Here is a 12,097-nt window from a genome sequence, read left to right as displayed (position 1 = left end):
GACCAGGGGTCGGCAACCCGCGGCTCCGGAGCCGCATGCTGCTCTTTGGTCCCTCCACTGCGGCTCCTGGAGCCTCCGTCCCACTGCAGTTCATCCCGGAGTGGGGTGGTATGGGAGGTAAGGCAAAGTGCACCCAGAGCCAATTGCGTTGCGCTGTCCCGCTACAAAGAGTGGGGTAAAATGTAGGTGGAGTGATGTAACGTCATTACGTACGAAGAACGGGCTCCACAGCTCAACTGGTATCTGAAGCTGGCAGCTTACTGTTTCTTTGACAGGAAAACCGCTGCGCTGTGGAGCGCTGACAGTTCCAGGAGGTTCATTGCAGACTTGATGAGAGTGACGACAAATTATAGTGAATTACACAACAACTACAGGACATTGAAAGCCACACCACTCACACTCATGGTTCTAAAAATCCCAAATCTCCCACATATATCTTCCATTTTAATAATGTGTAGCAATAAAGGAGCTGGTAGCTGCAATGCATTATGGGAGTTTCTGTTTGACGTGTTTTAAATGTAATTATTGGGGGTTATATTAGATTTGTAGTGTTGGTAATAATTGTGTTGTGTTGTGTTTTTGTTGCTTAGTTCATGTAGTTTAGTTTCTTAGTTGTAAGTTGTCAACCAGCAGTGAAGAAGGTTTTGTGTGTCGTGTCCTGCTGGCATGGTCTGCCGGTGGGACTGTCAAAATAAAAGACTGATGTGTACACCTGTTGTAAAGTATAAGCTTGTCCTCAAGCATGCTTCTTTGATATTACTCACCATAATATCACAGTGATTTTGTGAGTGACAATGTAAGCATGTGGGTGCATGGGCGAGTAGGAGTGTGCACCGTGGTGTCGTGTTCAGTGGGAAATGGGACCAACTGGCTCTTTGAGCGTTAAAGGTTGCCGACCCCTGTACGAGATGTAAACAGTCACCCGCCAACCGCACACACACACACACCTTCTGGTCCCATCCAAACCTCACTGGCTTCTGCCAGCAGAGTGTTGACACCCTCGCTGCAGTGCTGAGGTCCAACTTTTCCCTGAAACCTGAAGTGCACGGTTTGGCTTCTCACCAATTACAACAGCTGTGTCTACCTGTGATACAAGGCTGGGTAATAGCCTTCTCAGCGCTACTGGCCCCAACGCCTTACCTTGTTCAAATGGAAACACGCTCTCCCTCCTACACGCAACAAGTGGCTCAAGGAGGTCTGAACCCACATTAAACTGGAAAAGATTTGATTTTCACTCACAAACTCAAGTTCTGTTTTCAATGAAACCTGGCAACCCTTTATAAAACACAGATCCAGCTTTACTTTTCACCCAGAAACTAACTTGATCCCCCCCCCCCCCCCCCGTCTATTTTCTGTATGTCTCATGTTGCTTTCTTTTTCTTGTTTCTCTTGCTTGACTCTTCATGTCTTAATTTTCCTGTCCAATTCCATTTTCTTTTATTTATTTACTTCTGTTCCATATTTAGTTGTGTCTTGAATTAAGTTTTCACTGAAGGGTGAAAAGGGACAACGGACAATCATGGACTTTAGCTCGCATGTAGAAGCAGATTAGCTCAATTGATACTGTCTTTATGTCTTAATTTGTCTTGTTCTCAACGTGTACTACGTTGAATGGCCCTCTTAATTTTCAACCCATTGGCTTATACACATTTTTCTTTTGTTTAAAAAAAAAAAAATACGTGAAAAAGCTAATAAAAATCTGGAAAGTAAATGTAATTCTAGTTATCTTCTCCTGTTCTACCTGCTTCTCCTGTCGTGCAACATCCTCACTGTCATCCAAAGCATTTTAGAGGCTTGTGCACAGAACATCCATCACCTGGAGTTGGTTTGTCGTCGTCCCGGTATAATCCCTTCACTCATTGTTCAGTGTGTGGATTTGACCCTCGGCATTCAGCATACTCCTCTTTAGATTACTGTCGGCTCCCTTAAGTCAGTGATCATAAGCTCAAAGATCTGTTCATGTTCAAAAGAAAATTAGAGAATGTTCACATGTTTATTGATTGGATTCTCCTGTGGTGGACAATGTTCATCACTACAGACTGTTGCCACCATCTCAGCAACTGGAGCTCAGAGACAGTTGATGCAACAACCAGTCATATGATAATACTGAACCCATTCTTTCATTTTTTTTTATTAGTTTTTTTGGGGGGGGGAAAGATTCTATACATTTGCCTTGTAACCATGTAAAAATAATTAACCAATAACCAAGTATTCAATATTAATTGAATAATATTGAATGAATGAATTGCGCAGCAATTTCATTTGCTTCGGCAAACCAATTCTAATCTGTAAACGTGCAGATTTCTGTGCCTGGTGGGATTGTTTCACTGAGAGGTGTGGGGGGAAAAGTAAGATTTGGGCTTTCACTTGGTGTTTTGCGAGGTTAAAATATAGCACAGTTCTCATTGAACCTAAGTTTGATGCATTTGATCCTTCCTACAGAATTTTTAAACCGTATTTAATATTATGAGCAAGATAAAGTATTTTTAAGTCCAACTGGTGGCAGACCTGCTATTGCACCTGATGTATAAACTGCAATGGTGGATTAGCAGCAGCATTGTAGAAACAATGCTGCTTCTCCATATTTTGAATAGACCCTCTCAGTACTTTGCATGTAGGTGTGTGTTTTGTCAGCTGGGTGATTAGTAGCATTTAACACAGTAGATTAGTGGATCAACAACTGGAGTTTTGCACAGCGTTTGGAAAGCCAAATTATTTTCTGAAGAAACAGAACAGCCGGAGGAACCGTCACAGTGACTTCTGACATTGGTTCAGAAGTCACGCATGTGCTCTGCAACCATGCAGGCGTCAGCAGTCCCGATTTCAAACCAGGATCAATGCATGCAACTTGAAAATGTTTCGTGTTGAGCATGCATCCAGCCACTGTACGAATCTGACAGGGATCATAAACATTTCCATAATGGACTGAACCAATACGAGGCGCTAGAGCTGCTGCTGAGTTCATTCAGAGGAGAGGCTGAGCACAAACACAAAGGAACTCTAGAGAATGCATCTGCTGATGAAAAGATTTCAGATGATGCTATCATCTTTTCTGGGGAATGAGCAATCCCATGGTTCTTTCAGTGAAAGGGGCTTGAAACTGAGTTTTCTTTAGTAATACTACAAATGCATGGGTTTTATAGACGGCACTCAAAATCACATTTTGCACACAGTCTGTACATATGTTGAGATACACAAATGGTGAATGAGAGAGATTGGTTCACAGAATAGTTCTTTATTCCTGCTTTTGAATTGATGTTCTCCTTTAATCTCTACATTTGCCACAGACCCTTTTTTGTCGTACTCGGTTCAGATTTAAGAACAAGAGAACACGTTGAATATTACCTAACTATAATTGTTGACATTTTCCACGCCTGTAATTCAAGTAGTCTTTGATTTTCAATGAGTCACGTGGTGTTTTAATAAATGCAGCATGAATTAAAGTTGCTGTTTTTGCAGGATTTCGACATTGACATTGTGGCAGTTATCAACGACACGGTGGGAACCATGATGACCTGCGGGTTTGATGATCAACACTGTGAAATTGGCCTCATTGTGGGTACGTCCAGCCTGACTTTGAATCTCCACTCCAAATATGTTTCCTTCGCAAAAATCATAATGGCCTTTGAATTAAACTACATCTATAATGCTAATGTTGTAAGTTGCAGTAAGAGTGAACTATACCGGATTATTACTTTTTAAACATGCATGAAGAAGGAAAAATATCAGAAACAAGAATCCACTGCTAAAGTCTCCCAGTTCTTAATTTCAGACGCCACATGCACCCCACATTCCAAAGTTTCCATTATTTTTAATGCCAAACATACAAGTACAACAACTTGTGATTTACAATTCCACTTACCAAAGTTGTTCCCTTCCTGCTAATGTGGACAAAACCATCTTGCTTTGGAAAACAGGATTTCTGTGACCTTGAGCATGAACGTTATCACAAACTCACAAAAAGGGGCACGACAAGGGAAAATGCTGTTGGTTGTTTTTGTAATGAAGCAACACAGACACACAGCTCATGTAAACATTTACAATGACAGAACACAGACGTTCACATGGATTTTTGTCAGTGTGATACTGTTTTCTACTTCATTTTACCAGCAAATCTAAGAAGTCTTATTTTCTCGAGCGATCCCTGAGCACAGTTTACAGAAAGTAAAAAGTCCAAAGATAGCAGATCCCTAATTGAAAATCTAGCTCAGGGACAGTATTTATTGTGTCCTTTCTTTTCTTGGACGATGACCTTTTGCAGGAAGGAAATATCCTTCAGGCAGGCGAATAAATTGTCTGCCTGAATTCCTGTGTAATTTGTGCACAGCCAATTATGTGAGTAAGGCTATAATAGCTGTTTAATGTTATAGAACACATTGTGAACACTTTAAACCATTATTGGAACAAAAATAGCTGTTGACATTTCGAGTCACAAGCGAGGGAATTGTTGCAGATTTTGATAGCATTAGCTTTTAAACACTTTCCAGAAAGGCCACACAGACCAATCTGTGCCGGACTCACTAATTATAGATTTGAAACAACTATTTGAAGAACTGGCAAGGTTCTAAGGCAAGACACTCGCCTGCGAAAGACTTCTGGGCTCAAGATGCCATGATTTAATTAAGCAGGGAGATGGTATGAATTTGCAAGGTGATTTTAGAATACATTCACGGCTTCGCTTTTGTTTATAAAGTTGATTTAAAATAACTTAAATTGTCTATTATTTATTAGATTAAAAAAATAAAATAAATGTGCATTCATCACAGTGATCATCTGAAAAAACTGAACATTTCAGAACTTTTGTTTGCCACTTTGAAAAAGAGATTCAGACCTCAATGGGGATTTTAACAGGCTTAATATCAGTTGCTGCTCCATCTCAGGCATTGTCAACATTTGTTATCCCCCCCCCAACAAAAAACCAAAAAAATGCAATCAGGACAAAAAGCTTCATGTCCTCCTCAGAGGTGGAAGAACAACCAGAAAGATGAACCATTCAGGAGAATATTTTGGATTGTGAATAAATCCTGACAGAAATAAATACAACTTTTCCTTCAACTCATTTGAAATGAACTTCGGGACAACTCTACCGAGAGCTACATGATGAGTGTATGGACTCCAAACGCTTCCTTAATATTATTATTATTGTTATTGTTATTATTATTGTTATTATATTGATTATTTAAAACTGATAACTCATCATTGAGCCAATAAATGTTGTTTGTCTTTGCCTCCACACACACACACACACACACACACACACACCAGCCTGTCACACCATGAACCGTGCCGAGTTATGTTTGATGCATCACATCCACATTTATTTCCATGTTTTCCAGAATATAAGTTGCAGCTGAGTTTACTGAAAAATGTTTCAAGTGAAAAGACATCTTTTTTTTGCGATTTTGTTTCGGAAAAGTTTCCTGAAGTTTTGCAAGGTTTTGAAAACAATGTTTGTTTATAAGTGAACGGCAAACGCTGAAAACAATATAGTTGGTGCTTTTGGTTGTTTTTGTAATGAAACCTCACCCACGTGTGTGTGATACACTAACATTTTCAGAAAGTTGCATTTTACCCCCGTTCACACGGCGTCCGAGTCCAAAGTTTGCATCTTTAAAATGTAAAAAAATAAAAATTACAAATTGCTTCATGAAGATGAAAACACATACAGAAATCCCTCTGGTGTATAACTCGCATTGGTTTTTTGAGTTCCTCTCCTTTGTTGATGTGGCAGAACGGTTTGTTTTGACTTCAGACGAGCAGAACAGGGTCAGTTTGTGAACACGGGTGTAAATTACAGGTGCTTTGTGAAACATCTTTGCCTCACATTTCTTTCAATGAAAGTAAATTGCATGCGAACATCTCTGCCCCGAAGGAACGGGGACAAACGCCTGCTACATGGAGCACATGAGGAACCTGGACCTGATGGACGGCGACGAGGGGCGGATGTGCGTGAACACTGAGTGGGGCGCCTTTGGAGACGACGGCGCCCTGGAGGACCTCCGCACCGACATCGATCGGGAAATAGATGCAGGCTCTCTGAACCCCGGAAAGCAGCTGTGAGTGTCTCTAAACTCATCTGACTCACCGTGCCATGAAGCTTTTCCCAGAGGGGCCTTCAGCTCATTCAGCTCTCGAGAGGCTGGGACTGGAGATGACGCTATTCTTCATTTCCATTCATAGTCTCTCAATGTAATATCTCTATTTGACCTACACCTGTTTTTCATCACAAGTAGCTTCTTTTGAAGTAAAAACCCATAGCAGAGGATTTATTTTTCTATTAGTATTATACGTGGCCACCACTGTACCACTGTAATTTATAAATAATTCCTATGAAACTTTCTGGCAGTCATATTCGAGCCGTGTGATACATTTTCTTAATGATGAAGAGTGATGAACACACACACACACCCAACTAATAAATAAAGTATTGAATGTGAAAGCTGCAGGAGAGCATGTGAAATTGGTGCATACGTTCCGGTTATGGAGCTCCTAAATGTAAGCCTCAACAAACATGATTTGTAGGTTCTGGATTGGCTCCTGAGGGCGGCGCAGTGAGGTAGTGCTGACCACTCTCCTCAGACCAGCACTATACCAACACTTCAAATGAACCCTCACCTGCTTTCTTCACTTGGTCAAGTCCTTCTAGCACAGATGGGGACATGAGAGAAGACCATATATTAAATGAAGCCATATTCTATGCAACGGTCAACATACAGCCGATAAGTCTGGCATTTCATTTCATTTCATTTCATTTCATTTTATTGAGAGCCCCATTAGCTTCTGACTTATTGCAGGAGCTATTCTGCCTGGGGTCTCCTTCAATTTCATTACAAATTAATACATAAAAAGCAACATAAACACACACACACACACACACACAACAAACCAAACAGTGGAAGTTCAATGTGAAACAAAAAACATATCACATAATGATAGCAACATTATCATTTTGCTATCACCTACTGACAAGTTTAAATTAACAATCAGAGTTCATTATTGTGTAAACAGAAACACTTTCAACTTCTTTTGAAAACATATTTTGTTGTTCTCTGACAACAAAAATCCAGGTAAAGCATTCCAGGCAACCATGGCTCTGTAACAAACAGCTCGCTGCATTTGGTTAGTTTTACAACCGGGTAAAGCACACCTTGTGTCAATGGCCTGACGTGTTTCATAATTATGGTTATCTGAGAAAAATGACAATTTATTATATGTGATTTGGGGTGTTTTTGTAACAATTACATTCCTCGTAAATGTTGTTAGGAAGTACTTTAATCTACATTTAACTGTTAACCACGCCAAACTTCCATGTATTGTCCTCACATTGGTTCTGTATGGACAACCTAAAATAATTCTTGCAGCTTTATTTTGAGCTATTCGCAACTTTTGTAGGTTCTTTTCATTTGTGTTTGACCAAACAACTGATGCATAGTCTAAGTACGAAAGTACAAGTGATTGAACTATTCGCTTGGTCAACCACTTGGGAATACATTTTCTAGAATATTTAATCATGCCCATACTCCTCCATGCTGTATTAGCTGATATCTCGTTGTATTATGATGTTGAGAATTATCCCAACAATATGTTATTAAGATCAGTTTCACATAACTTTACCAGAGGTGAAGAGGATTATAGACATCCTGCCCAAAAGGCTTCCGATTAATTTTGTTACTCATTGTTTAAGAGACCCTGCATGAGTACATGAGAGAGACTCATTTCACCACATACATCTATGGAATGTCAAAAAATGAGAGGCATTAAGATAATCAGCCAGTGGTATAAATGAAGAAGACTCAAATAATCATCACTCAAGTGTTTTAATGAGAGAATGTGGGGCTGGTAGAAAAGGTGTATTCTTAAATCGTTATCATAGGACCAGATGAATTTAGATGAGACAAGATGTGGAGACGAGATGCTGTATGAATTTTAAAAATGTCCAAAATTAGCAACTACCGCCTGCAAGTTGCAATGTCTTTCCTCATTCTGATGTGTAGATTGACAGTAGAGGAGGTATTAATACGCCAGCACATTTGTTTAGCACATATCCATCTATCATCTATATGTCTATATCGATCATGTACATATCTATTAATATACATATCTATCATATATACATCTATCATCTCTATATCTACATTTACGATAAAACTTACCAGTTCTATATGTTGGTGTTTTGTTTTTTGTTTTTTTACGGAGCTCAACACAGCAGATTAGTACAACTTCCGAGACTCGTTGAGTTTTCACACTGCACGCACACAATTAAGATTTGAACACGGTTAAAAGGTCAAGACTGAAACCAGTGTGCCAACAGGAGGAACGTCCAGGAGCATCACTGAATAGGATATTTATTAATTCGTTTATTTGATAGGGAGAGTGCATATTCATGAACAGCTGTAAAACAGTGTAAATATGCCAGACTGGAGCAAAAAAGCTCATTTCCACCTGTTGTCCCTTGGCAGGTAACACAAGATACAGGAAGCATAAAACAAAAAATACATTTGCAAACATTACATACTGTATATTAAATAGCAGACAGTAAAAAGTGTTCACACACTTGGCTTTCTACAGTTTAAGGTGCAGTTTAAAAGTTGACAGTGTGCTACATTCTCTTATTGTGAACGGAAGACTGTTCCAATAGTGACTCCCTTTGACCGACGGCACAGTCGGTCCAAAAGCGGTACGTCTGTGCGGCACCTCACAGTGGCCCTGGTGCCCATTCGCCTCACCGCCTTTTGTTTAATAAAAGCCTTTAGTGGAGGAGGAGCAAGTCTGTGTAACACTTTGAATATAAGACATGATCCTTTTAAATGAATACAGTTATTGAAATTAAAAAGGTTATCCTTCTCTAAAATCCTACAGTGGTGAAATAGGTTTGGTTTTTGGTCATAGATTTTTATTGCTTTTTTAAAAAGAGATTCGATTGATTTTATTGTAGTTCCAGCAGCAAGTGACCAGGAGGTGATACAGTACTCAATGTGGGATATAATCATCGTGTGTAAAAACATCTTTGGAGCATTCAGAGTCATAAAATGCCTCATGTGTCTAAAATTCTGTACAGTAAAATTAACTGTGTGTGTTGATGTGCTTTTTAAAAGTTTGATTTGGGTCCAGAGTCAAGCCTAGGTATTTCAATTCGCTCACGAGGTCAAGCTCGACGCCGTCCAGGTAAACGTTAGACCGCTGGACTTTTACTGGACATCATGCAAACAGTTTTCTTTGTGTTCAGTTGTAAGTGTGAGGTCTTGACTCAGTTTTGAATACAGGCCATTGCAGAAGTTAGAGTTTGAGAGACCTCCTGTGGTGTTTTTGCTTTGGTAAAAACAACAGCCTCATCAGCAGACCTTTGAATATTTAAATCAGGGCAAACATCAGCTAAATCATTTATATAAATAGAAAATACAATAGGTCTCAGAATGCTGCCTTGGGGGACACCTGCTGGACACTTGCGTTATTGTGATTTGTTGCCAGAGATGGATACGCATTGTTGTCTGTCGGATAAGTATGATTTGAACCAGAGCAGTGTTTCTTGTGATAAAGTGAATGTGAACAGTTTTGAAAGGAGGATATGGTGATTTACTGTATCAAAGGCCTTCTTGAGGTCTAGGAAAACCGCCACAAGATATTCCTATTCATAAAGATATGAATAGGAATGTAATAGTTAAGTGATAATAATTATTTATCTATATCGGTTATGAAGCTAAAAATGAAAGATCTGGCCAAGACTTGTCAGATCTGGAGCACTCGAATAATTTGTTTGTACTTGAGAGAAGATAGAAAAATTGGTGAATGCAACAGCTTGGTCTAAAACCAGTGATTCAAAAGTCTTTTTTTTTTTGCTATATATTTGAAACAAAGGGGAATGAAAGAAATTTGGACTATATATACAACAAAAAATCTTAACGGCAGGAGAAGTCACCACTGCAAAAAAAAAAAAAAAGTGGAGAGATTGTTACCTATTGAAGTTCCAACCAGGATAATGAAACGGATTCCAAATGTGCAGCCGTTAGTGTTGAAATTGGGTAATGAGAGGTGCGTAGGCGGTCACATAATTAAGAGTGTTTCATTCATACGAGCCCCGAGTGATTTGTTCTTGCAAAGAAATGAGTGTGACTCATTGACATAGCACACGTCTGAGTGCATACGGAAAGATGTGCAAGCTTATCAAATGTTTCTACACATTTTGCAGTTGACAGTTGACTAAATTGGTTCAATTTAGAGATGCAGCAATCCTGGTTTTTCATCCTGATACCCAAATTTGAATATCTGCCGATACCAATACTATTCTGGTACCAGAGCTCTGTTTGCTTTAATATTATTATCATTATTGTTGATTTTATATGAGGCAGTAATCAACTCCTCTCTACAGTAAAGTATGAAATGTAGGAATGTTTGTATGTATTCTCTCAAAAGACAACTTGAGGTTAGTAGAAGGTCAGAAAAAGAAGCAGTACAAAGTATTTTAGTTCCATGTGGACAATGTGGGGGTCTGCATAACGACATAATAAACTAGTTCTATCTTTAAAAGCTCAGAATCACTTTATTAATCCCTGGAGAAATTCTTTATCAGCGCAGCAGCAACACAATGTTTCCAGTTCTAATGCAGCTCCAACCACTGGGACTATTTTCAGGGAGTTTAGCGTGGAGGAGGACGCAGCTTCACAGAGGTGTGAATCTCCTGCTACAGTGTAGGAAGCCGTTCTCCTCGGCGAGCTGGGGTTTTAAAACGGTGACGTCTGGCTGCAGAGCGTCCGCCTCGCTGTACAACGGCTTCACCAACATTCACGGCGATGCTTTGCTGTGTTTTGAGCTTAAAATCCGTCCAAACAGCAACATGTTGTCATGAACAGTCAAATAGCATGGATAGCGCTACTTCTGTTAGCATGCTAAGCTGGCTGCAAACTGTGGAAAGGATTTGCTGACTCATGACTCCGCGTCTCATTGAGACCCGCCTCCGTTCAGGAAATCCATTCCACATTTTGCAGCATCTATTTCGGATGCCCCCCGGACGCCTCCCGAGGGAGGTGTTTCGGGCATGTCCCTCCGGTAGGAGGCCTCGGGGCAGACTCAGGACACGCTGGAGGGACTATGTCTCTCGGCTGGCCTGGGAACGCCTTGGGGTGCCACCGGAGGAGCTGGAGGAAGTGTCTGGGGCGAGGGAAGTCTGGGCAACTCTGCTCAGACTGCTGCCTCCGCGACCCGGCCCCGGATAAAGCGGTAGCCAATGGATGGATGGATGGATGGATTTTGCAGCGAGCAGAGCAGCTGGAACAGAAACTCATGTGGACTCATTTCAGCAGAAGCACAGACGAAGGTTCATGGATCAGAAACCTCCGCAGGTTTGGATCAGAAATGTACGATTCGTAAATTACGTTCAAATCAGAACCCGATACCGATACCGGGTCGAATCGGCCCCATCCCGAGTTACATTCATATGTTTCATCAGTCTATACGCAAAACTCAAGAGACAACATAAAAATAACACTCTTAATAAATACGTTTTATCTTACGTTGTGCGTCTGCGTCCTCTTTCTGACACCTGCAATGGACGCTCTAGCATTCTACTCGTGTGTGCGTGCGTGTGTGATGTGCAGCTGCAGGTGAAAAGTTCAAGATCAATGTCGGATGACTGTTGCAGAAACATATGTTCATTGATTAGCAGCGTTGGGGTTATTTGAAGTTCAAATATCTGACTATTAAGTACTTTCGATGCCTTTGTACGTAATTATCAGTGTTAGGTAATTGAAGCACGCTTGACGGTGTTATCATTGAGTACTACTAGATTATTTGCTGCCAGAGTCAATCCACTCGTGTATTTTCAGGTCTTTGAGCTATATCTCAGTTAGAAGCATGGTTCTAGGCAGCCGTCTGACCATTTGGACGGTCAATTTTAGGAAAAGACGGCCGAAAAAATAGCGAACATGTTGTTCAAAGCCTCTAAAATGTGTGTATAATGATCATCTCTACTTGTCATCGTCAAATTTTGATTAAATTCATCTTTTTTTGCCAAAATATAGCAAATTATTGGCATGAGTACACAACTCGCAACTGACTTCTGGTTTGTATTTTGCCGAGTAACGAGCAATGTGATTGGTCAAAT

The 12,097-nt window shown here is 40.3% G+C and overlaps 1 protein-coding gene across 3 annotated transcripts in view; it reads left to right on the top strand.

Moving 5' to 3' along the window:
• Positions 1-12,097, top strand: part of hk2 (hexokinase 2) — a 67,789-nt gene that overhangs the window by 14,224 nt on the left and 41,468 nt on the right. For all 3 annotated transcript variants that reach the window (XM_080499835.1, XM_080499834.1, XM_080499836.1), the window contains 2 exons: positions 3,460-3,559; positions 5,873-6,056. In XM_080499835.1, the coding sequence (XP_080355961.1) occupies positions 3,460-3,559; positions 5,873-6,056 (284 nt within the window). The remainder of the gene's footprint in view (positions 1-3,459; positions 3,560-5,872; positions 6,057-12,097) is intronic.

This window comes from Blennius ocellaris (genome assembly GCF_963422515.1).
Source record: "Blennius ocellaris genome assembly, chromosome: 7".
NCBI lineage: Eukaryota > Metazoa > Chordata > Actinopteri > Blenniiformes > Blenniidae > Blennius > Blennius ocellaris.
This window is presented reverse-complemented; position numbering and strand designations above follow the sequence as displayed.